This window comes from Rhinolophus sinicus, chromosome 12, assembly GCF_057876585.1.
Source record: "Rhinolophus sinicus isolate RSI-liver-muscle chromosome 12, RSI-T2T, whole genome shotgun sequence".
Lineage (NCBI taxonomy): Eukaryota > Metazoa > Chordata > Mammalia > Chiroptera > Rhinolophidae > Rhinolophus > Rhinolophus sinicus.
In genome coordinates this window covers 2,270,104-2,296,176 of record NC_142512.1, presented here as the reverse complement: position 1 = coordinate 2,296,176, position 26,073 = coordinate 2,270,104, and the positions used below count along the sequence as shown (strand labels likewise).

At 38.3% G+C, this 26,073-nt stretch overlaps 1 protein-coding gene across 1 annotated transcript in view; it reads right to left on the bottom strand.

Moving 5' to 3' along the window:
* The window catches only part of LOC109439522 (uncharacterized), a 39,555-nt gene that overhangs the window by 385 nt on the left and 13,097 nt on the right, over positions 1 to 26,073 (bottom strand). Inside the window, exons 6-14 of the mRNA XM_088788972.1 lie at positions 25,833 to 25,900; positions 20,483 to 20,533; positions 17,833 to 17,866; positions 15,239 to 15,311; positions 10,584 to 10,748; positions 7,924 to 7,996; positions 4,833 to 4,903; positions 3,538 to 3,675; positions 1,156 to 2,088 (exon numbers count right to left, since the gene is read on the bottom strand). Coding sequence (XP_088645098.1) covers positions 1,156 to 2,088; positions 3,538 to 3,675; positions 4,833 to 4,903; positions 7,924 to 7,996; positions 10,584 to 10,748; positions 15,239 to 15,311; positions 17,833 to 17,866; positions 20,483 to 20,533; positions 25,833 to 25,900 — 1,606 coding nt within the window. The remainder of the gene's footprint in view (positions 1 to 1,155; positions 2,089 to 3,537; positions 3,676 to 4,832; positions 4,904 to 7,923; positions 7,997 to 10,583; positions 10,749 to 15,238; positions 15,312 to 17,832; positions 17,867 to 20,482; positions 20,534 to 25,832; positions 25,901 to 26,073) is intronic.

The following is a 26,073-nucleotide window of genomic DNA, read 5'->3' as shown; positions in this document are numbered from 1 at the left end:
CACTCACTATTACATAGGTTACTTGAACAACAGATTCAGCCCCACTCCCCATTTCTCCTGATGAAGCTGCAAAGCTTAACAATCTACTGACATCTCAAGGGGAAACTGGTATGTCGGTGGGACTAGTGGTAGTCAATTCTACATTGTGGAATGTTTTCCCCCTTTTTTTTATCACAGGCTTAAATTGACTTCACAGGTCCTCACGTACACAGTCCACTGCTCACAACCTTCCAACAGATGCCTGTATCTTAGAAGAAAAGCGAACTCATTCCAGTGGTCTTCAGGGCCCCAGGTAACGTGGCCTGGACCTCCTTCCTGCTACACATGAATCCTGCCTCCCCTCACTCGTCTGAAAATGGGGACCCAATGCCAAATTAATAAATCACAGACCGCTACAATTCTCTTTGAAATGGACAAACTTATGTCCAAATGATAGTAAATGGGCCTTGCGATGAGAAATACGAATTTGTAAAAATATTCAAGGACAATTATACATAGCAGTGGGAAGATCAAATCAAGTAGAGTTTTGATAAAACTCCTCACATTTGTCCAAAATCATGATTTAATGAAAAATTAGCTGTCTTTAAAGAGGTCACAGGTCATAAGAATACATTATTTGGGACTGAAATAGTTCCAATTTATATCAAATTGACATGAATAAAATCAAAATTATACCAACTAAAATGTGGAAGAAACTACTGAGGGAAAGGGACAGCATCTACACTTCAGTTCATGTGGGAAATCTAGAATTAACTCTACGTAATCCACTTAATTGAACCTTTATCTCTAAAAATTCTGTTTGCATAGGAGCATTTCCATTTATCTGCTTCACAATGGTATTACAATGTGGTAACAAAGATGAAAATTATTATTGCAGCAGTATAGGACTAAATCATTCATATCAATATGTATCTAATAACAATTTATACCTTAAAATTTCATAGTCAACACAATGTCTTGACTCAAAGTAAAGCACCTCACAGGTCTAAGTTTTATTGGCTGGATACAATGTATGCTTTTAAGCTGTTAGCACAAATGCATTTGTAATCTATATATTTTTAATATTCAGATAGATTCAACACTTAGCCATCATCAAATATTTGAACATTGAATTTTCTTTCGGGAAATTTGAAAACTATTTTTCTGGATACTTACTTCTCTTTCTGATTCATCGTTTTCATACTGGCATATTCTTCCTTCCAAGTGAATCAATGTGTCGACTAACTCCTTATGTCTCTCTTTCGCAATAGGATCTTGTTTTTCACATTCAGCTTGAAGCACTTTTCTGCCCTCCTGAAGCTGCTCTTCAACACTCATTCCTGAGTTTTCATTATTGTCACTTTTGTTGAACGCACCATCCAGTTGCCGTCGAAGAAGCATATTTCCACTTTGTAAGTCAAAACCTTTCTCCTTTAAGGATTCCGACTTTCCAATATATGTGTTCACGTTTCCGTGTTCCCTCTGATACACGGGTTCAATTTCCTCCTCTTGACACTGAGTTTGGTTTAGGTCTTTCAGTACAGGTTCAAAAACCAATGTCCTGTCTCTGACAGCATATCTTGTGTGAGGGAGCTCAGTGTCTAAGCTATTGAATTTACTTCCAGCTTTAGCAAGTTGTTGAGAAAGAATCGCCTTCTTTTCTTTTCGGTTACACATAGCAAACCCGCTTTTGTCCAATAAGGGCAAGCATTCATCTCTTAATCCCTGGAAAGCATTTTGTAGGTGTCTTATTAATTGCTTACTAAGCTTATAATGATGGGTGGATTCCGCTTCTGTTTTCAGTCTTTCTTTGCTTTGTCTTTCATTCTCCAGCTGAGAGTTCAGCATTGTATTCTCAGCTGTTGGGACATTAAGCTGTCTGTTACATTCAAATACTGTTTTTGTTAGTGTTTCGTCATTCAGTTTTCTCGTCTTTTGAAGACAGTCATTCTTTTCTTTTACGTTTGCAGTGTCCTCAAAGTACTTTTTTTCCATTTCCTGATTCTGAGTTTTCAGTGTGTCCCTTTGCAGTCTTCCTATGGCGATTTCATCCCCCAACATCTGATTTTTAGGCAACAGGTCTTTTTCTTTTTCATAACTCTCAGAAACCTAAGTAAAACAAAGGAGACTTGTAGCTAGCATTCAATGAAATGACATATCATGATATCCTCTGAAATTAAAGAAGAACCTAAATGTTTATATAATGAAAAGGTTGCAGTAAGTGGATATCCCATTGGAAAAATACAACGATGAATCCAAACCTCCAACTTTATACAAGAATAAATTCCAAAAAGTTAAAAACAAAATTAGTATAAGATGCTGAATCCATGAAATGGAAAAAGAGAATTTTAAAATCATAAGAGAACTTTAAGCGTCTCAGAACTGGAAAGGCAGCAAACCCAGAAGGCATGAAATAAAAGATTAAGAAGTCTGACTACACTTTAAAATAGAGGTTATCGTCTGAATATACACCTTTCCCACAGTAAGAGTATTCACTCTGCATACATTTGGACTGATTACATTTCCTACAACTTTATTCCCAAGAATACTGAAAAGATATTCTACATTTCTAATACTTTCAGAGTCACTTATAAGATTAAGTCTACTAATCACTGATACATCTAGGCATTGCGCTAAGCACTTCTTTATACATCAATGAACTCGTTTCGTTATCACAATCTTGAACAGAGTGATTAAAAAGATGAGCAAGGTCAGGATTTTCCGCAGGACTTTGGGCTCCGCAATAGTGTGCTTGCTGCTCTTCTAGTGGAAATATGTAAATTCCAACGAAGCCTTAGATTTCAAAAAACTCAGGGAAAATAAGCTCAAAATTATAGAGCTCTTCTTAGAAAGTAGTGAGATCATTTGCTGCTGCATAAGTGTTATTTCCTTTTCATAATGTTTAAAGGAGAAATAAATGTGAAACAGGGGCAAATACACTGACTTCTCTGAATAAAATCCTCACCAATAAATTATCACTAAGTATGTATCACGGCATCCAATTTCTTCAAAAGTTCCTAGTCTGAAGTAGGACTCTACTGGGAGCAAGTTGTTACTTTCTCAAAAGTAGGAGAACGGGATCTAAAAGACGGTCCCTGACCTGGCTATGCCTCTACTCCTTACAATCAGTGGAAGTGAAAACTAACCTCTCTGCTAATACAGCAAGGGGATGAAATCCCTGCCTCACACTGAAACTTCCGTTATCAGTAGCAATAGTTTTGAGATTGTAGAAAGCTCATCGATCCCTGTAAAAGTATTGAAAGCCTCCCCTTTAGATGAGACATTGGGAACGTCACTACTTGACTGTTGGACATAAAAGGACTTCAGTCAAGAATATCATTTATTGCAATGGACCAAAAATGTCACTCCCCCTAAAATACACACACACACACACACACTCTCTCTCTCTCTCTCTCTCTCTCTCTCTCTCTCTCTCTCTCTCTCTCTCTCTCTCTCTCTCAAAATCCTCTACAATTCCCATACGTACAACATTGGTTTTTAAAATATGTACATACACGAATACACACACACATGTTTGAAAAGGACTAAAGAAAATACCTCAGAATTCATTTTCTGAAGGTTTATTTCTGTCTCCTTTTGTTGTTGAAGGCAATTGGTCAGAACTGCATCATGTAATATTCTCTTGTCCTGTTCTCGGGAAAGTGGCCTCTGAGTGTCGTTTTCCTCTTGTATAACCTGGAGAATAGAATATGAACCGAGAAAAATTAGAATATAACTAAATTTAACTGTTAAGAATCTTAATCTACATTTACTTACTCCCAAATTATTGGACTGTAACTAGAAAGTGAAAAATAAGTTGCCTTAGTCTAAATTAGAAGAAAAACATGAACCCGCAAAACTAATTTTGTCACCGTTTGCACTGAACAATCGCTTATATGTTAAATCCACCCAAAAAATGAGATAGTAGATGATTTTTAATGTCACAGAGGCTTCCTCACTTAAAATAGTTCACCCCACCATATCTTAAATAGTGAGACCCCATAGTGAATTTAAGATTATTTTTTCAAGATTAATAACTGGAGAATAGGCAAACTTTAATTAGGAGCCCATATGATCAACATCAATCAGTAAGAGAAGCAAATTCCTAAATATTAATTCCAATTATACACTATGACAGTGTTACACATTGACATCGTTATCTGTTGCATCCAATTATAACTTACTCACTACCCACTAATAAGAGCAGATAAAAAATTAAATCATATTTACTGATTTCCTACACTGAACTGAAAGAAATTAGAAAGTTATTGTTTGTGCCCTAACAACCAAAGGTCCCATCCTGGAAGGTGTGATTCTCTTAAAAAGCAGTTGAGTTGAGTGCATGACCCCATTCTCTCCCTGAATGTAGACTCAGAGTCCGTTACACAGAGGTCACAAGGAAGAATCCATCTCTAACCTTGACCTTAGTGACCAGCCATATGGAACTGCACATTTTGAACCCCTGAGAATCCTGACTCCTTTCGCGTGAGCCCGAATCAGTGGCCATCATTTTTACATGGTTCATAATTTCAACTGTCTCATCATGTGACTCAATATTTGATGTTACTTTCTTTATTACGTAAGGGAGTTATAAAAATTAAAGGCGCAGACAATATTCAGGACTTTATTATTTTTTTTGCCTCAATCCAAAGATAAACTTGAGCTATGAATATCTATAGATTCTAACAATATTTTAAGTTTTGTAACTAGTTCAAATGTTATAAATATCATTCAGTTATGACCTTTTGACTCTAAAAGGCTAGCATGTAAGGTAATTTCAACTGGACTGTATTATATTATTAAAGCACAGAAAACCATACTATACTAGAAATTTCAAAGTAAATTTCACATACATGCGTGTAGGTCTTTTCATTTCCATCAAGCCTCGCTTGCCCTTCCTCCGATGTCATTCCTAGGTGTTGTCCTGCTGACAAATCTACGTATTAGTTAAAACGAACTACTTAGAACAGTTTGATAAAAGCTATAATCTTTATAAATACAGAAAATAACATCTTATCAATTGAGAGTTCAAATTAAGCGTAATCTTTTCCTGAATATTTACTTAAGAAATACTTCTAATTAGCTAACACTTCAACAAACCATTTGGGAAATATGAGATGTCACAAACTGAAAGGCATACAAACATGTCAAAAATTCATCCACAAATTCATTCATTGAACATCGATGGAAGAACAATCAGAAACAAAAGACAGTTTAGAAATGCAGGACAAACATATCGAGTTGCACTCTATACTCTGCTCTCTACCTGGTAATGGTATCTTTTGAACAACACCCTAAGATTCAACTGCAACGTCATTCATTGTTTCCAAAATGACTGTTACTTCTGATGCATTTATCAGTGTACACCCTTCCTTATAGCTGAAATGTTTTCCTCTCCTATTCTGAAAATTTCTTTTCACCTTTGAGGATTCAGCACTGGGGTTTAAGGAAGAAGAGAGAGAAGAGGAGACAGACTGCGGACACAGCTGAGAAGGAAGTGCTATAGATTTAATTCTCGACGATTCCCATCACTGCTGGGAAAGTCAATTCTAAAATATATAAAGCCATAGAAAATCCAAGAAATATTTGATTGTTGGTTTCGGAAGGTGCTTTTTCATTTACAATAAATAGTTTTAACTGATACCTGTGAATTCAGAATATAAAACTAAAGCTAAGAAACTATGTTTTGTTTCACTAGGCAATCTTTAGATCTTTATGAAGTTTTCCCATCTGGTCCCAATGTGGTACATATAATCCTGCTGCCCACTCCCCAGTGTACGCTAAATACTAGTCTAAAGGAAACCACACTTTCACCTCATTCTTTTTCTTATTCCCATATGTTGCTGTGGTTCAGGAAGAACGCCAATGTCTTGCTAAAAGTCATTTTGCTTTGTTGTAAGTTGCATAAACAGAGTAAACATAAAGTAGGTTTTGCCACAAAGTGACTGTTGGAAAGTCAGAACTATGATGAAGCTACATAGAGGTGGGCTGGGGTTGAACACTTTCTGTTCCTTTATTTCCTTCTTTGCTTTCTCTGTTTTCTGGTAGCGGTGATTCACACAAGTCATGGAGCCTATTATTACCTAACAGAAACACACCTACAATCTGAGTCTAGTTTGTCTATTACGGTCATCTGTCCAAACTCTGTGGATGCTGACATAGGTTTGCTCATTGAGTGTGTGGCAAATGGCCTTTTATCACCAACTTTCTAATCCCCGGATCTTTGACAAGTTCCATGATTAGAGGTCAAAGAAGCAGAATCCCCGTCTGAATTCTGGGATTAACTTTTCATTTATTAGGATGTAAAAATAACACAAAGTTGACTATGTTGTAAAACTTCTTTTTTCAGAGAAACAGTCACACGTCCTCCTTTTCCCCCAATACACTATTCCTTCAGAGTACATTTTATTTTAGGTGTCCTATACTTGCCATTGACACAGGTAAGTTTAATTAACTATCATCAGGCAGCAATTTCTATTATATAATGTGTTTCCAATTAAAAATTACCTACTTAATAGATGGTGCAGGGTATGATTTTTTTTTGTTATGATCCAAAGTTACGTGTAACCACTTATCTTTAGTTTAAATATGCATGACAAACGTGGGTTTACAAAAACTTTTAATGAATGGTACGACTTCAAATAAGAAACTACTTATTATAAGAAAATGGTATTTTCTAAATGCTCCAATATCTTCAGAATTCATTTTTTTAAGCCTTAGATAAACAGATATTCATGTGACAAATTACAGTCTTGGGTGACCTTATTGTTTCCAAGGAAAAATAGGATCAAACTAGGTCCACATGAGCTCCAAGGAGTACAGGGCACCATGAGACAGAAAACGAATATATGACAAAACTATTTTCCTTTTGTTTTTTAAACAATATTCTCAGCTTAAAACTTTTTAAGACAAGTGAAAGAAAAACACAATTGTAGAAGTGAAGCTTTAAAGCCTGTTTTATCATTTCACGTCCAGGAAGCCCGTACATCATTTCAAACGGTGGTTTCCAATGTCATGTAAGAATCCCTGAAGTCCCAAGATCTGTAAGTCGTGGGGCCCGAAAAGGTCACAACTATTTTCACAGAAAGACTAAATGTCATTTGCCATTGTCACTCTCATTCTCTTCTAAGTGTGCAGTAGAGTTCTCCACGGCCGTGATATCACAGCTCTGATGGTAACATCATAGGTCTGATGGTGACTGGGTCTTAGCTCTAATGGTTCATGGAATGCATGCCTGTGTGAGCTCGTATTTTACATTGTTCAGTTTTTATTTCTAATACTGTAACTATCTACGGAGACTACCGACTTAAAAATATTCTTTGGAATTCTCAATAATTTTTAATAGCATAAAAGCATCCCAAGGCACAAAAGCTTCAGAATTCCTGTTTTCAAAGATTGTGTCTACCAAATATTCATTACGATTAATTACTTCTCCCATTTTTAATAATCAAAGACACCATAAGCGCGCGTACACACACACCTGGTGTCTGCTCAGCAGAACATCTGGTTGTCTTAAGACCATCAGTGTTACAACACTAAGAGGAATAAATTTAAAACACAATTGACATGGTAGCAACTGAGGCTTACTCTGGGTAAAGGTCAAAATTCAAAGAACCATTTTCAAACCCTGGAAATATCTTCCAGTGTGATAATTAACCTCTGAGAACCCCTATTAAGTACAGGGGTTCCAAACTGGGACATTTAGGATATCGAACCAAGAGGAGAAACATCTGAATTAAAGTCACATTTTTAAAATCTTGTTTTCTTATTCCTGTCGATGTCTTTTTTTTCAAACATCAATACCAACAGTGACATCATGTTGCTTATGTGAAATCCTTCCATTAAATTGTAACAAAAGAAAGGAATTCTGAATAGAAGACTGCGAGCATGCCAAATGTCCTTGCGTACTCCTTCCCAAAATTAAACTGGTATTGCAAAGTGCACCTGGTCTGAAGGGTTGCACATCGTCCATTCCTACACCTTCGTGAGGACCAGGATTTTCCACTTCAATTCTCGTCTGAAAGGGTTAGGAAACAGGACGATTAGTAACTAATGGACACTTCATACAATTTCTAGTTAATAATTCAGGATAAAAATATTAGTGTTATCACCACCAAGAAAAGGACTTTTTGAAAAATATGTATTTAAGCAAACATTAGGTTCGTGCAAATGTAATTGCAGTTTTGCAATTTTTGTAAGCTTTTAAACTGCAATTACGTTTGTAGTGACCTAATACTTTGATAAGTGTACTTGATATAACTGCTAAATATTTCTAATGACAGATTTGATTTTTAGTGTTAAAACAAGATACTTGCTTGAAATGGTAAGAAACCTTGGTGTATGTCCAGTTGAGTCTAAACAGAACATTTTAGAACCTACTTCATCTAAATCAAGAAGAGCTTGGAAAAACCGAACTCTTGTTTGACAAAAATTTTGATAGAAAAAATGATTGAACAAAGTGGCAAAGTGATAAGAAAAACTTTTGATTAGATTATGTTTCAATAAATAATAGGGAAAATGTTATATATAGTTATGCAACTTTTCAAAAAAGTATAACAATTTCTAATCGGGGAAAAATAAGAACATTTATTTATTATAACCATCTAAAATGTACCAGACACTTACTATGCACATTTTATTTCTTTCCCACACAAAACAACAAATACAAAAATGGTTTGATGATGGTTACCCCACTTCCTGCTTCCTGGCCATTCCAAGACATTAGAATAAAATATGAACAGATGTGATCCATTGTTATCTCTGTCCAGCAGGTTTTGCTTCTAGATCTTCACACGACTGGCTCCTTCTCATGCTTCACTTGGCAGTTTTTGTCACACTCAGAAAGATCTTTCCTGACCCCCGAAATTCCACTCCCACTCCCATTCCAACTACAACCATGCCCCCCCACGACAATATTCTCTAACCCAGCATTCTCCATCCTCTTTAAATGAAGCACTTATAGTGCCTTATGATGGACTGTTGTTCACTTGTTTTTCTGCACCTACAACTACAGCTGAACCCCTGAACTTCTCCATTCAGTGTCTAACTGCCCAGCACACAGCTGGTGTCCAACTAGAAATTAACTCAAGGTGAAAACGTTGAGCTCGCACCAACAAAGCCTCAAGAACCGAAACACTACACATCTACAGGGTACCGCCAATCACAGTCTCCTGAAACTTAACATCCCCCAGATTAGAAATCCACATGCCCCTTCTAACTTTTCCACTCTGCTCTTGACACTACCGCCATTTGATTGTCCTACATGTTTACAAAAAGTGTCCCCGATATCTAGTAAGTCAGTACATCCCACTGTGATCATTGTGTTTTACATTCTATAGCTCCCTTTACAGTTTTAAAAGTGTTTTCACATTCGTTACCACATTTGTGCATTCCACATACCTGAAAGGTAGTCATTAGTACCATTATGACGAATGAGGTCACTGACATCCGACAGGTTCAAAAGAAGTTTCCCCAAGATCCCATAGCTAGTAAGGGACCCATCCAGAATTCTAGTCTGTTCTGATCATCAAACACAGTGTACCAGTAGGCAGCAGTTGCCTATATCAGAAGATCACACTTTTCTTATATCTTTCCACAGCTGTCACCTCACATTAGCTCATCATTACATTGTACTTCTATTACTACAAGGACGGTTGCCATCAAGTTACTCAATGCATGATACTTTAAGTGAACAAGACAGTTGTTAGTATTAAAGCAGCGCTCAGCCGAATTGTTGTTAGTATAATCCAACGTATTATTAGTATTCACCATGCTCTTCCTTCCCAGCAAAAGTTCCTTGCAGATCTCTTTGACAATACTAATTAATAATACTTTGATGTCCCAGGCATTATCTTTTCAAGTTCCAAGTTATAAACAAACCCTGCGATCCAAATTCTTTCTTTCTGAAATTCATTAGGACATTTACACATGCACAAAACCCACAAGATCATGCATTTGGGCACAGTTCGAGCTGGAATAATTCTTTAGCTTTTAGGGAAACTTAACTTCAGAACCCAAACTGATTCCTTATGACTTGGAAACCTTTGTGTTTTATACTATAGTACACTGACTGCCTGAAGAGAAACTTGCAAGTTAGCAGAATTGTACTACGCTGTGTCATTATATTACACATAGCCAGTTTAATAATTACAGGCGAAACCATACAAATTGGTGTGTATGGGGAAATGTAGGGGTGAGAAAGTAAAGTCAAAGCATACCTTTTTCGTTTTCACATCACAGAATGGTGATATTTCAAATAATAACGATAATAATAAGAATAGTGAAAGACAGTACCTCAGAATGCCAAGGTGATTCTTCATCTTCCTCTTGTCCTAATCCTAATGATGACTTTCTAACTATAAAATGTAGTCACAGGTACATTAATGTGAACATATATTACTATGCATTTTGAATACACATTCAGTCATGAATATTTCCATAAAAGTAATAGCAGAAAAGAATTTCAGGGGGTTGAAGCATTTGCAAGAAGAAGCAGTTGTTAGTAGTGGGGACACTTTTGAAAAAAAGATAGAAAAAAAATGCTTAAAAGAAATAAATATCACATTTGGACCTACACATGTTAGATTTGTTTATAGCAGCACTTACGCTAGAAAGAATTCATAGACAGTCACTAAATTACCACTCATATTATTCTGCTGTGCTCCATCAGCACAAGTCAAATTACCATTGCTTGTTTGCTCTTGTGGAGCACTTTCAATAAGATCCACACCATTTTCTCCTTTTCCAGTTGCCGGTTTGGTTGCTTCTTTCTAATTAAAAAAAAAAGAAGGAAAAAGAAAAAACAACCCAACTTCAGAAAACACCATATTCGTTTACTCGTTCACTCACTCACTCAGTCCATCCATCGACAAGACAAAAGACTCTACTGTAGCCATCAAATCATAGGCACAGCCCCAGGGGAAGCTGGAAATATAAATGAGACTTTCTGTCCTACACGCTAGTACGAGTAGAGATGACATAACACATGAAAAAATAAGAGCAGAAAAGTACCGCTCTCCACTTCAACAGCCCACATGAGTCAGGTATCGTAAGGGCACAAGAGACAACAGTCAGTTGCACCAGGGAAGCTCAGCAGATGCGGCAAAGATAGGGCTGCATCTTGACAGTTATGCAAGGTGCTGAGGGAAGGCGTGACGGGGATTCCAGAAGGGCAGCGCGAGCAAAAGCCTGAGGATGAAAGAACATATTGCAAGTGAGGCCGCAAAGGAATGGGGTAAGCCTGGAACACTGAGAGTTGGATGGAGATACCACTGCAGTTTCAGAACCAAATCAAAGAAGGCACGTGTCATGCTAGCCTATGAATTTCACCCTCACGTAGTGGGGAGTCACTCAGTAAGCAGAGGTGTTGCATCGTCACAATTCTGTTTTAAGACAGTCACTCAGGCTGCACTTTATGATATTGAGGACCTCCGTTTCTTTCTGGTATCCTATCCATCATCCTGTCTTGCGTCACAGCGTAGGCGCTTCTCGGTGCCTCCAAACCCACAAAGGCAGCTACCAAGAGTAGGTCACTTTGTGGCTTCTATTAGGTGGCTCTGAGTTGGGCACTAGCAGCAGCTGACCTGGGCCTGCCCCACAGCCCCTCCCAAGAGGCCCCAAATCCAACACACCTGGTGATCAGCTTCAGCAACACCAGAACAACACCCAATTAGCTCCATAAATGACACGCCCAAGCAATGGACTGAGCAGACACCAGAGCCCTGCTATAGCCGATCTCACTCTGCGAGGTCAGCCCACATACATCAGCTCATGTACTGTAGTCACAGCCAGTCGTCCTGAGGGTCGATTCCACACACTGATGTGCCAAGAGCAATCAAGGCTCAAGTACAACAGGGGGGCACACACCACCCACACAAGCTTCTGGAGCACCTGGCTAAGGTGACCAGACTGTACCACTGGTCCCCACACAACACCTGTTATATGAGCCAATGCTGCCAAGAGGAGGCGAATTAGCAGATCTACATAATACATAGAAACAAACACAGAGAGGCAGTGAAAAAAGAAGAGAGAAAGAAACATTTCTCTAATGAAAGAATGGGATAAAACTAGAAAAAGAAGTAAACCAAATGGAGACAAGCAATCTACCAGAAACAGAGTTCAAAATACTAGTTATAAGGATGCTCGATGAAATTAGAAGAATAGATAAACTCAGTACAATTTCAACGAAGAGACAGGAAACATAAAAAGGACATAGAAATCATTAAAAAATGTCTGCAATGAAGAATACAGTATCTGAAATGAATAATTTATAGATGGAATCAGCACCACATTTGGTGAAGCAGAGGTTCAAATAGTGATTCGGTAGACAAGGTAGCAGAAAACACCCAATCAGAACAGAAAAAAAATGAATATAAGTAAAAGATAAATAAAGACAGAGAATACTTTAAGGGACCTCTGGGACAATATCAAGTATAACAACATTCGTAAGACTATCAAAAGGAGAAGAGAGAGAGAGAGAGAGCGAGAGCGAGAGCGAGAGAGAGAGAGAGAGAGAGAGAGAGAGAGAGAGGAATTGAAAACCTTTTGGATTACACAATGATGGAAAACTTTCCTGACCTGGAGAAGGAAATAGACACACAAGCGCAGGAAACACAAAGAGTTCCAAACAAAATGAACCCAAACAGGCCCACACGAAAACATATTATAATTAAAATGCCAAAGGGTAAGGACACAGAGAAGATATTAAAACCTTGAAGAGAAAAGTAGTTAGTCATGTACAATGGAGCTCCCATAAGACTGTCAGCTGATCTCTCAGCAGAAAATTTGCAGGCCAGAAGGGATTGGCAAATATTGAAAGTGATGAAAAGCAATGATCTTCGACTAAGAGTACTGTATCCAGCTAGGCTCTCATTTACAATCAATGGAGAGGTAAAGACTTTCCAGAGAAAAAGATGATGGAGTTCAACACTAACAAACCAGTATTACAAGAAATGTGACACGAAGAAGGAGGAGGAGGAAAAGGAGGAGGAAGAGGAGGAGGAGGAGGAGGAGGAGGAGGAGGAGGAGGGATGAAGAAGTAGAAGGAGAAGGAGAAGGAGACGAAAAAGGGAAGGGGAAGGGGAAGAAGGAGAAGGAGAAGAAGAAGAAGAAGAAGAAGAAGAAGAAGAAGAAGAAGAACAGAAAGAGGAGGAGAAGGAAGAGGATGAGGACGAAGAGGAGGAGAGGAAATATGAATAATAAAATGGCAATAATCACATGCCTATAAATAATTATTTAAATGTAAATAGGTTAAATGTTCCAGTGAAGACATAAGGTGGCTGAATGGATAGAACTACAAGACCCATAAATATGACATCAAACTTAAATTTTTTTGCACAGCAAGGGAAACCATCACAAAATGAAAACACGACCAGATGAATGGAGAAGAGATTTGCCAACGATATATTTGATAAAGGGTCGACATCCAAAACATGTAAGGAACTCATAAAATGCAACACCTTTAATAGACAAACAATGCAATTAAAAAATCAGAAAAGTACCTGAATAGACTTTTCTCCAAAGAGGTCACACAGACAGCCAAGAGACATACGAAAACATGCTCAGTGCCACTCATCATTAGAGCAATGCAAATTAAAAACACAATGAGTTATCACCTCACAACTGTCAGAATCGCCATCATCAATAAATCAACAAACAACAACTGTTGCTGAGGATGTGAAGGGAAGCCCCGCGCACTGTTGGTGAGACTGCAAACCCGGCCAGCCGCAATGGAAAACAATATGGAAGTTCCTCAAAAATTTGAAAATAGAACTACCACGTGGCACAGCAGCCCCACTTCTGGGTTTTTCTCCACAGAAATCCAAAACACTGATTTGAAAACATCTGTGCATCTGTATGGTCCTTGGCACATTATTTTCAATAGTCCAGATAAAGAAGCAACCGAAGTGTCCATCGTCTTGGATAAAGAAGAAGTGGTACATAGATACAACAACATACTACTTGGCTGTAACAAAGAATAGAATCTTACAAGCTGTGACAACGTGCGTGGACCTAGACGGTATCATTCAAAGTGAAATAAGTCAGACAGAGAAAGACAAATATCACATTATTTCACTTATTTGTGATATCTAAAAAAAAAAGTTGACATAGAAAAGAGAAACAAACTCATAAGTGCAGAGAACTAACTGATCGTTGCCCAGTTCGAGGATTGTTGGGGGAATGCTTGAAAAGGTAAAAGGATTAAGGAGTATAAATTGACAGATATAAAATAGTTATGAACATGTCAGTTACAGTACAAGGAATATAGTAAATAAGATTGTAATAACTAAGTATGCTGTCAGGGATACCAGATTAATCGGGGTACCAGTTTATACATTATATGAATGCCTAACCACTATGCTGTACACCTGAAGCTGACATAATATTCAATGTCAACTCTAACATAAATGAAAAACTTTACATTTAAAAAACAAAAAAATTTCTGAAATTTGGTATATTACTATATGGTTCTTAAGAATGTCTGCTTCTAAAATTGGTTATTATTTTATGCAAAACATGTACTCCTCAATTAGAGGAAGACATTTAAATATAGTCATAATGCAATGATTTAGAACATAGTGGAATCCCTTTACAATATGGGGTTTAAGAAAGAGGACTTGAATTCTAAATTGTCACAATTTCTACTATTATTTTAGCCTAAATTATGAACCCAGTATACCTGAAACTTATACAAAATATTATTCAATTTCAACTGAATATAACTAAAAAGCACAAGAAAACAAAATAGAGAAAACACTGGCTCCCAACAACTATATGATACCAAAATACAAAGTGTAACAAAAAAAGAAGTGTATGTTATATGCTATATAGTTTTAAAACTGAAAGGTACCAGGAAGATTACATGACTATGACAATATGTAATTGAATCCATCAAAGATTTCATTTAGGCACGAGTATTATGAAAGTCATGTTGGAATAATGTAAAAGATATATTAAGAATCCTAATACGTAACCAAATTGCATATCTCCATCACTGTGGGATACCTCCCAATATAATTGTCCTATCACTATATATTTCCCAGCCCCTTCTTTTTTACAGCTCCCATGTTCAATACTTCCTAAAGTTAAAAAAAAAAAAAAAGCCTCAAATGCTCACATGTTATAAAATGGTTCACGCTGACCAATTTTCCATTACAAACATAAAACAATGATAGGTGGACCACTACTAAATTTTACAAGTAAGTGCTACACAAAACTAAATTCAGAGCAAAAAAGTTAATTCCACAAAGGAGCATTTTACCTCGGTATCAACACTGAAGAGTCCATCAGTTGATATAGACGTTGAATCATTAGTGCCAGGTTTGCGGGTAAGACTTTAGGGTGAAGATACACAAAAAAATAAGTGAGTTCATTTCTTTACAAAACCAACAAAAAAAGTAAAAGGTCAGCTATTTGCATATTAAATGAAGTTTCTTGCTTGATTTAATTAAAATATGGACTCTGTTTTAGACAAGCTATTAGTTATCTATTTCTGCCTCTACCACTCCCAACTCATGCAATATTTAATGAAGATACACTCTAAGTTTCCATAACAAAGAATGACAGCCAATTTATTGTCAATGCCTGAGATTACTTTGCTTTCACCACAAGTCCTGAGGCTGAATTGAAAACCCAATTAATAGCTGATATTACTGGAACCTGAACTGGGACAAAACCGATGACCTAAATCAAGGTAGAAAGATACACTGTCCCTTCTCCATTGTCTGTCCCTGGTTCAAGGACTAATCTGTGTCAGTCTAAAATAGCAATCTTGGTTCTTTAACATAGAAAGCAGTTACTAAACTTACCCCATTCCTTCTTTTCACTCAAAAACACTACGGTGAGTTCCCTGAAGTGTTTATAATGTTTGCAAGTTACACGTACAAAAGTTCAAGAACAAATATGTATGTTTTTAGCCTTCCCACTCCCAGATCACTTGTCCTCACAGCGTCCTGGCAATCTCCAACCTTGAAAATTTTAGCCTACGAAGGCATAGACTCCTGAAACAAGAATGGGCTCAAATGACCCACAGTAGGAGTTCTCTATTTCCCTGTTCCTGGAAAATAAGCTAAATGGAGCCTCAGTCATCCACGCCCAACACAGGCATGTTACCACCTACCCAAGTCCATTACTGTTTTCACAATCAGTCCTCCCTCTGCCCAACACTCCATATATATGGGAAGGACATCAGCGCGTTGGGAAAAGAGGTGGAGGTGACGAGACACCTGCCTTGGGCCATAGATCTATGTAGTTCGGCAATCTCCAGTGCCTTAGGACTCGAGGGGACATAAGCCCACCTCCCTAAGTTGGGGTTCAGGTGGATGATACCACATTCTTATTTGCTATAAAGAGAATGTTTCCAGGGGCTCAGATACTTTAATATGTTTTCATAAATTCTTAAATTAGGCTGGTTCCTCCAATTCAAGAAACAGAAAAGCAGCAACCTGTACAGAATGTCCTTGAAAACCTTCTATTAATCTGCTTTTTCAGAAAACTACCAACATCCTTTGTCCTTCCTTCTTGTAATATCTCTTTAAATTGTCATAGCCTACTATTCTCATCTCTTTTCCCTTATCTGATCTCTATTCTAAAAGCCTTATTCCTATCCCAACCAGTATTGTTCCTTTTAAAACTTGGATTCCCTTGCTAATTCCAGTCTTATCCTCTTCCACTGCATTCACTAGACCTTTCCATTATTAAAACACTCACCTAAAGGACGTGTACTGGGCTTAGAAACCTACACTGAATCTCATTTCATCACTCACTGTACTCAAATAAGTCACAGAATCGCTTGGAGTTTCAAACTTTCCATGTGAATAACCACTTGACCAAAACATTCATGGCAGAATGAAGAACTGCTGGGTGTTTTGAATAATTAATTGCTAACATTCGTTAAAACCCTGGAATTCTATGTACTTTTGATTCCGTCTAGAAAAATGGAGAATACTTAGCTAGCAGAAGTGGAATAAAACAACAGATCAACAACAACAAAAACCCCTGAGAACAGCAGAGAAAAAGTATAAAATGAAGAAGACTCATGGAAGAAGGAAGAAAGACTTTAGGAAAAAAAAGAAAAAAAAACTTCCTAGAACAAGGGAAAGGTATCAGCCAGAAGGGAAACAAAGGCTGGGGATTCTGTAAGTAGAGAAATCAATTAGAAATACCCTCTCAATTTGTGCTGAATTAACACAACATGGTCTATACGTAGATGTTCTTCACTTACAGAACAAAGATTCGTCCCAAGAAGATACATCGCATTATACCTGAAAACACTTGCCTGATTAGGTCTTGCTTATGTACAGCCTGTGGTTCTGTGGCCACAGCTAACTGAGACCTGGCCTAAACACTGATGGTAAAAAGAAGGCTCTCGTGACTGCTGAAATTGTCAAGTACATTAAGACAAGAGCTTGGGCTAACTGGGCTTGGTAGGAAACTTCTAAATCAGCGTTAACACATCACTAAACGGGACTCTCTGAGTCCACCTGACTTGCACCTGAACCTTGAATCCACGCCAGCCCAGGCACTTCTCAGTACAGGCTGAGGGACAAGAGAACGGACTTGGAAGCCAAGCAGACTGAAGGTCACATCACAGGTCAGCCACTTGGTAACTATGGAACCAGGAGTCAATTAATACACGTCCCGGAACCACACTCGTCTAATGAATAAAAACTAGGCTGAACAGCACAGCTACTGTGCACAGCTACTGTGCACAGCTACTGTGCCGAGGACCTGAGACAACCAACGTTAGGCACATAGTATAGGGTCTCGCCCAGAGCAGAACACTCAGTAAAGGTTACTCGCTTCTCTCTGCACTCTCAGTTAACATGTGAGTTTGAAAAATCCATAAAAACCTACCTGCTTGAAGGGTCTCCTTCAGAACACTCATCCACTATTAAAGAAAAAATTCAAATACATTGTAAATTCACAATAGAAAAACACAGAACTTTAAAACTATCAGACTGAAGTTATGGAAAATATTTCTTTGGGACAACCCCTGAAGACTATAGTAAAGTGAATATTAATGATATGATTGGTAGGAAATTAATACATGAAGAACTTCTACTTCTTCTCCTATATGTGTGTGTGTGTGTGTGTGTGTGTGTGTGTATTCATATATACGTACACATAAACACACATATACAGGTACATATATGTGTGCATGAAAGTATATATTTATATCAAATGAAAGAAAAAAGAACGGGATGTGCAAAAATGGGATAGCTACAAGTCAAGTGCTACTTGCAATGATTGTAATCCTAACCAAACCCATCAGAGTGAACGAAAACGGTATCAGTAGTAAAATTATTGTCATAAACTAACAAGGGCAAATTTAAATAGCATGATTCTTCTGGACTTCTGTCATGAAGAGCAGTGGGAGACTTGTTTTGCTCGTACACAGTACCGCTTGTGCCGCTCTTCAGTCAAGGGTGTTCAGTTTAGGATGAAACACCCCGTCATTAGCAGCTTAGTCAAGAGGCAGTCTACTTTGCAGCGGCAAACACAGGAAACAGATGCTTTCTCGCCATCTCTCCAATTGCAGGGTAAGTATGAAAGACGTTGTGATTCCAGTTTTATCAAGTGTAACCTCTGAGATTGTTCCCTCCATTGCTAGAGAGTCTATCTTGTCCTACCTTATAGAGCAGGAAGGTCCAAAGAGTTATTGCTGTGCAGCAAGCAGCGGCGTGTGATGCCATTTTTGTCAGCCCTCCCCATAGTGGCAAATGTGTATAGATAGCGTGTTTTTTTAGCTTGTAAGTCATATGTCACCAGATTCTCAGCCAGTGAATAAGAGCAACCAAACAAAAACCCCCCGAAAGACAGAGAAGTTATCTTGAATAACTACATTCAATGACCCTGGAGTTTTAATTTTTTAAACATTCGAAAAGTTGGCCACTGTATGATTCCAACTATACGATATTCAGAAAAAAGCAAAACTAGAGAGGCAGTAAAAAAACAAGTGGTTTCCAGAGGTTGGGGAGAGGAGAGGGCTGAGGAAACGCCACAGAGGGTATCTAGGAGTGAATCTATTCTGTGTGATACTGGAAGGATGGAGACGTCCTTATACTTTTGTCAAACCCCACAGATTGTACAACAGCAAGAGTGAACTCTAATGTAAAGTGTGGGCTGTGAGTGGTAATGTTGAGTCAGTGCAGTTCATCGATCATCGTAAAAGTACCACTCGGGTGCAGGGTGTCAACAGTGAGGGAGGCTCTGTGTGTACAGGGACACGGGCTTTGAGGGGACTTTCTGTACTCTCCACTCAATTTTGCCCTGAACCTAAACCTGCTCTAATAACGAAGGCTTACTAATTAAAGAAAAAGAAAAAGTTTTCTACTGAACCTGCTATTAGCAGATATGAACACATTAATGCTATTTTCAAAACACAGTCACCTTGAAAATGAACATAAAGATCCAGTATCAGAATATGATTATTCACCCAACTGAATGAAGCATATGAAACTCCATAAAAAAAGCAAATCATGTTTGGAATACTTACACAAGAAAGTAACTGATAAATGTGAATGAACATCTCGCTGTATCATGGTGTATAGATGTAGTGCCAAGTGAATCAAAATGGAATCATCCCTACACTTAAAGGACAACTTTTATTCTAATTTTAAATCAGAAAGCATTATGCTGATTTTATTGAAAATCTATACTGAAACATTAATCACACAAAAAGATTATAATTGCCATGGTTATTGCCAGAGTAATGTATGTACAAAGATCTGTGAAATACTCACCAAAAGGCAAAAAAGTAACCAGCATTTCAATTTTTAATGGATGATACAACTGAAACCATTACCAAGGCGCGTCACCATATTACTTGCTGTTAATATTTTAAGCAACACCCAAAATTAAGTCAGGCCTATAACTGTTGTGCAGAAAAGATTTCACACAGCAGGCCTGACTGCTATCCTTTGAAAGTCCTACTTGGACGGCTGGCCCTTGGCTGGTGTCTGGAAACCTGCCTATGGGGAGGGTTCCCGCCATTCCCTAACTAAGTGTGGCTCACGGTGCCTGAACTGCTTGTACAAACAAGGTGGTTAATGCTGAACACTCGCTTTCCTTCTGGGAATCAGGAATGTTGGTACTTGCTAGGGGGACGCTGCCTATGTGACTGGCGTGCCATGAAAGCATTAGGCACTGAGTCTCATGAGACTGTGGTACCACTAGACAGCATTACACGGGTGGTGCCAGAATTTCACAGTGGAGGAATTAAGCACATCCTGCTAACTGCACAGGACATGAGTCTTGGAAACTTGCACCTGGTTCCCTCCAGACTCTGTCACATACACCTTTTCTCTCTGCTGATTTTGCTTTCACTGTAATAAATCACAGGTGTGAGCACTACTACAGGATGAGGCCTGTAAAGTGCTCTAGTGAATAACCAAACCTAACTGTGGTGTTAAGAACCTCTAATAAATTGCATTATATGAATTTTTCATTCTTTGGGTGGATGTTTTCTGCATGACTAAGGTCAGAAGGAGATTTTGCAGATTACCTGTCGATAAATTTGTTTTCCTTGATTCTTCTTTTGCAGATTCCTGTAGAGCTGGACATATTTGAATAAAGGCGTAAAGGGGATAAACGGAATGATGTCAGAAAATACTGTAAAACAAGCAACCGTCCTATTTTAATCAGAATAAAAAATAGAACATCCTAATGGCAACATCTTGAATCAGTTCCTAGAGAGAAAATGGAGAGATCTCATTGTCAATTTTCTGCAACTAGGCAGAAAACTGTTTTTATAATAGTTATGAATCGGTCAAGTCACTGGGATAATTACAGAAAAACATATAACTATCACTTGTAGTATAATAATGTGCACTGATTATAGAGTTCCTTTGGTGGCTAAGCTTCTTTATTTCTTATAAAACTAAAAACACAGCTCTCGTATGAAAAGGCAGTGGTTAACAGAATAAGTGAAAAATGGAACAAAAAGTGATATCCAACATGGAGGATGAGTTACCCATGGATGTACCAGGAAACTCAACGTTCAGAGAAAAAAGTGTCTTCCCTGTTGACCTGCTGCTCTTCTCTCTCCATCTGATAATGTCCTAGTCACTCTTCTCATGTCCCATTGAAATGCTAGTGCACAATCTGGAAACCTAGGAATGATCTGAGTTTCTCACTCCCCACTAACTTTTTACATGCAATCATCACTAATCCGTATTAACCATAACACTCTCCAGGCTCTACTTTCTTTTGCCACAGCCACTGCCCTAGTCAAACAGGGGCTCTGAGCAGATGGCTTTCGCTGGGGAAAAAAATGAAACACCACCGCCTGTTATTGTTACTTCCTAAATGAACAGGATTTCTTTTCAGCAAAACAAATGAGAAAGACATAAGCCAGCAAAGACCAACATATTAAATTGAATAAATTAACCTTCCTGACTTTTTTTTTCCATTCATAATGGATGGGTGAAAACATCACAGTGGACTGATACTAGTCCAAGGAAGTAAAAGCTTCCTTTGTCTGCCAGTTATTTTTAGGCGCTTTTCTTCAATCTATCCTCTATGCGAGGGGCCAGCAAACTGCAACCTGCCATCAGCTTCTGTAAGTAAAGCTTTACTGCAGCACAGTCTTGCCCATTCACGTGGCCCACGACTGCTTTCACACCATAATGGCAGATTTGAGTAGGTATGACGGAGACCATATGGCCTCAAATCAGGCCCTTTACAGAATAAGCTTGCTGGTCCCCGCTTTATACCACAACCAGAGTGTCCGAATGCCACCTCATCTTGTTCCTCGTCTGCTCAAAACTCTCCCATGATCCCTGCAGTAACCACTGCTGAGTCCCTGCCCACTTGCCATTTCTTCGTCTTCATTCTCCCTGGAGAACCACAACTCTGTGTGGATATTTCCTGTGCCAATACACAAAGAACATGGCCTCTCTCCAGCTCCACAAAGAAAAATGATTATACTGAGCTAATCAGTGACTGCTTTACCACTAACTGGTGTGGGAACCAGCCTGTGCCGTACCCCAGCCTGTAAATGTTAAGGGATCTACGGGCAGCCTCTCAGTTTTCTTCCTATTTAAAAGAATCACATAGCTGAACATCACTGATTATCAGGGAAACTCAAATCAAAACCACAGTGCAGCACCACCTCATAACTGTCAGGTGGCTATCATCAACATGGCCCCATATGACAAATGTCGGCAAGGAAGTGGAGGAAAGGGAAAACAGAGCCGGCACTGTTTTGGGATTTGTAAATTGTTATATTCACTGTGGGAAACAGTATGGAGATTCCTCAAAAAATTAAAACTAGAACTGCCATGAGACCCTGTAATTCTACTTCTGGGTATTTGTCCAAAGAAAACCAAAGCACTAATTTGAAAAGATATCTGCACCTCTATGTTCGCTGCAGCAGTCTATATAATAGCCAGGATACGGAAGCAACGTAGGTGACCTTCGAGAGATGAATGGATGAAAAGGATTTGATATGTGTGTCTGTGGGGGGGGTGTGGACAGTAATATTATAACTGATATTAGAATAATTAACTCATCCATAATATAACTGATATAATAATAACTCATCCACAAAAGATGAAATCTTGCCCTTTGCAACAACATGGAAGTTCTTAGAGGTATTATGTGAAGTGAAAGAAGACAGAGAAAGACAAATACCTTATCATCTCATTTATATGTGGTACCTAAAAAAGCAGAACAAACAAACCAGAAACAGACCCATAGCTACTATGAAGCAACTTGATTGTTCCCAGGTGAGAGGGAGTTGAAGCGATGAATGAAAAAGAAAGTGAAAGAGAAGTACAAACTGCCAGTGATGAAACATCTAAGCCACAGGGAGGTAGTTAACAGCACAGGGAAAATATCAATAATATTGCAGTCACTTTGAAGGGTGATAGATGCTTACAGACATATTGTGGTGATCACCTCGCAAGGCATATCAATGTCAAATCACTATGTTGTACACCTGAACTGGTATAATGTTGTATGCCAACTATATATTAATAAAACATAAAAAGACAATAGAAACACCTACAGAAACGCAGTCCTTCAGACTTTGGATATGGTAATGTGAGAATATGATGCTTGGAGCCATTGCTAATTAACCAGCAGGCAAATGAGACTTAAACAAAACACTGACGACCTCACAACTGAAACAGGGACAACATCAGGGATCCTGATGGCATCACAGACCCACCAAAACCATCCTGGTTCCTCCTGTTGCAACCACTGCTAATTAGGTCACCTATTACCTGCAGCTAAAACATTCTAACTGATATATTTCCCATGGCCTGCAGGATAAGAGCTACTCCTTTCTCTAGAACTAAAGACTTTCCTAAGCTTCCCTTACCTAGGTATTCACCACCTTCTCAACCATTCCCACAGCACGCTTTTTATAGCATCAAAACTGAACTGCTCGTAAATCCTGCAGAGTTCACTGTGTATCTTAGCCTATGTCTGCAGTTCCTTCTGCCAAACCTGTACTCTTGGTTATTGGTTCCCCTGCCCAACATGGTCCTTCTGCCTCTTTATCTGGACAACTCCCACTCACGCTGCATACTTCCCTTAAATCCTACCCAGATTTTTATAACCGAAATCGTCATCATGGACATCAAGTGTCTGGCCCACGAGGTCTGAACAATTAGGTTCACGAACTCATCCTAGAAAAAGTGCTGCATACCTCACTGCTGAAGATCACTATGGTCACCTTTGAAGTACACCCCTTGGGAAGCTCTGCACCAACGCTAGCACCTAGTCTACTCTGTGAAGCAATTTTGGAACTCTTTACCTAGAATGGCCATCAGAGCTGTTGTCGTATTACCCTTGATATCCTGAATGTCATCAAAATGTGTTCCTTTTAGTATTTCCTTTATCTTCAGGTAAAGAAGGAAGTCATTGGGGGCCAGATCAGGTGAGTAGGGTGGTTGTGTCAATACAGTTATTTGTTTACTGGCTAAAACCTCTCTCACAGATGGTGCCATGTGAGCTGATGCAATGCCATCATGCAACAGCCATGAATAGAGGGCCAAATGTTGAGGTTGTTTTCTTCTAACATTTAATGGGTTTGCTCTGCTTCTCACAGGCAGCCAATGATGTTGACTCACAATTCGATGAATTTTTGCAATGCTTTCCTCAGTTCTGGTCGTTACTGGCCACCGTGACGTCTCTTCATCAGTGACACAATCTTTCCCCTCAGAAAAATGTTTAATCCATTTGTACACGGCCGTTTTCTTCATGACATTATCTCCATGAACCTGGACTAACATACTATCCCTGATTTCACTTCCACTCTTGCCAAGTGTAGCACGAAATTTAATGTTTGGTCATAGCTCTAATTCAAGCTCAGAGAGCCTCGCAATGCACACAAAAACATGCAACAACAATAATGAGTGCCACTCAGCGAGACACTGCCACACATCTACATGAACGCAACTATGAGACACCGGTATACCAAGGTTATGAAACCTTACTGAGCTGTTTGTACAGTGCTGCCAATGTAAGTGCACGGTGGCAAGTTCTCGAACTTAAATGTCAGATCTCATACTACACACCCAATGAAAAACAGTAATGATAATGATGAGCTCTCAGTGGGCCCTGGCACCTAGTAAGCACTGTGTAAAGTACAGTAAATAATAGAAATGACAATGATAAGAACAAGCTCTTGGAGGGTAGGGACGTGGTTTTAAAACGCTTGTCTTCTGCAACATCAAAATGACACTTAGTACCTAAAAGACACCTGAAGGTTACATAGCAAACGGCTGCAGAGGCAAATAAATAAGTGAATGAAAACATTGCCCTTGAAAATTCTGTTTGAAGAAACTAAGAAATAAACCAGGGACAGCTCTAAAGTATTAGGGGCACAATAAGGACAAATTCCGTTTCATCTGTGTGTTTCCTATAACTTGCAAAACCACCGACACAAGCGCTTTGATAGAGGTCCACTAAGTTAAAGGGGTCCTCGGACATTTCAGATTGCACAATGCACAAGGTGCCACATCCAGTGAGTAAATAGCGTTTTTGTCATTGTGAAACTTTTCTGTACTTTTATTATAATTGTTAGAGTCCTAAGTTAGGCTATGGGAACATTTATTATGATTATCTTTTGACTAATGGCTACGGAGCATCTTGTTCTAGAGAAATTACACTGTCATGGCAACTATCCAACTAACAGAAGAAAACATCTTCTTCTAATGAGGTCAACACGTCTCACTCTGTTTTGACTTATGAGGAAAAAAGGTGATAATAGTGAGACCTTGGTGGCATATCCACATGGAAAATAACCATGCTTCTCAACAAGGCACAGCTTTACTGACTTGTAATAGGAGATACCTTTCAAAAACAGTCTCACTGCCCTTCCTTCACACTGGCTAAGTTTTGCAGTTCTTATTGTTTGCCATTTGTTTATGGGACTAGGAAGGTATTGTGGAGCTCCCAGTGTGAGTTACATTACGGTGAGACAAACCACTATGTAGTAACAAGAATTCATTCACTACATGTAATCCATTTGCTGGAAAATTTAAACAAATTTTCATGTTTACAACAAGTCCAACTTGTTGCAAGGTGATGATACAAGAAACATACAACATAGTAACTTAAAAATCGTTTTTCTTATTGACACAAATATCATATGGAATTGTAGAGGTCATGACTAGATCAATGAGTTTCTTTTCACACAATACTCTCTCAGATTTTAAATTACCTACAATTAACTTTTATAATAATTCTGAATGCTAGACTATTAAGAAAAACATTAACTAAGAAAGAAACAATATACATGCAATATACACATTTTTTAACAGCTCTTTCAATAGCAAAACTTTCTTAGTCTTACTGTATGTCTGGTAGGACCACAAAGAATACTTCACCATTAGGAGTCTTACCTCGACTGTTCTTGTCAGAAGATTTTTTGCATGTTTCTCTTTTAAAATCAGAAATTAGTTTGGCGTTGCTATGTATAAAAGAGGTGATAATATTACTGTCTTAATACTGACACGAAAACATTTATCAAAACATGGATTTCTCAGAGTATTTCAGGTAATGTCTGAGTTAATATAAAAACTTGAATTATCCCATACGCTTCACTTTTGTAAGTTCTAAAGGCAAACAAATAAACAAAAACTC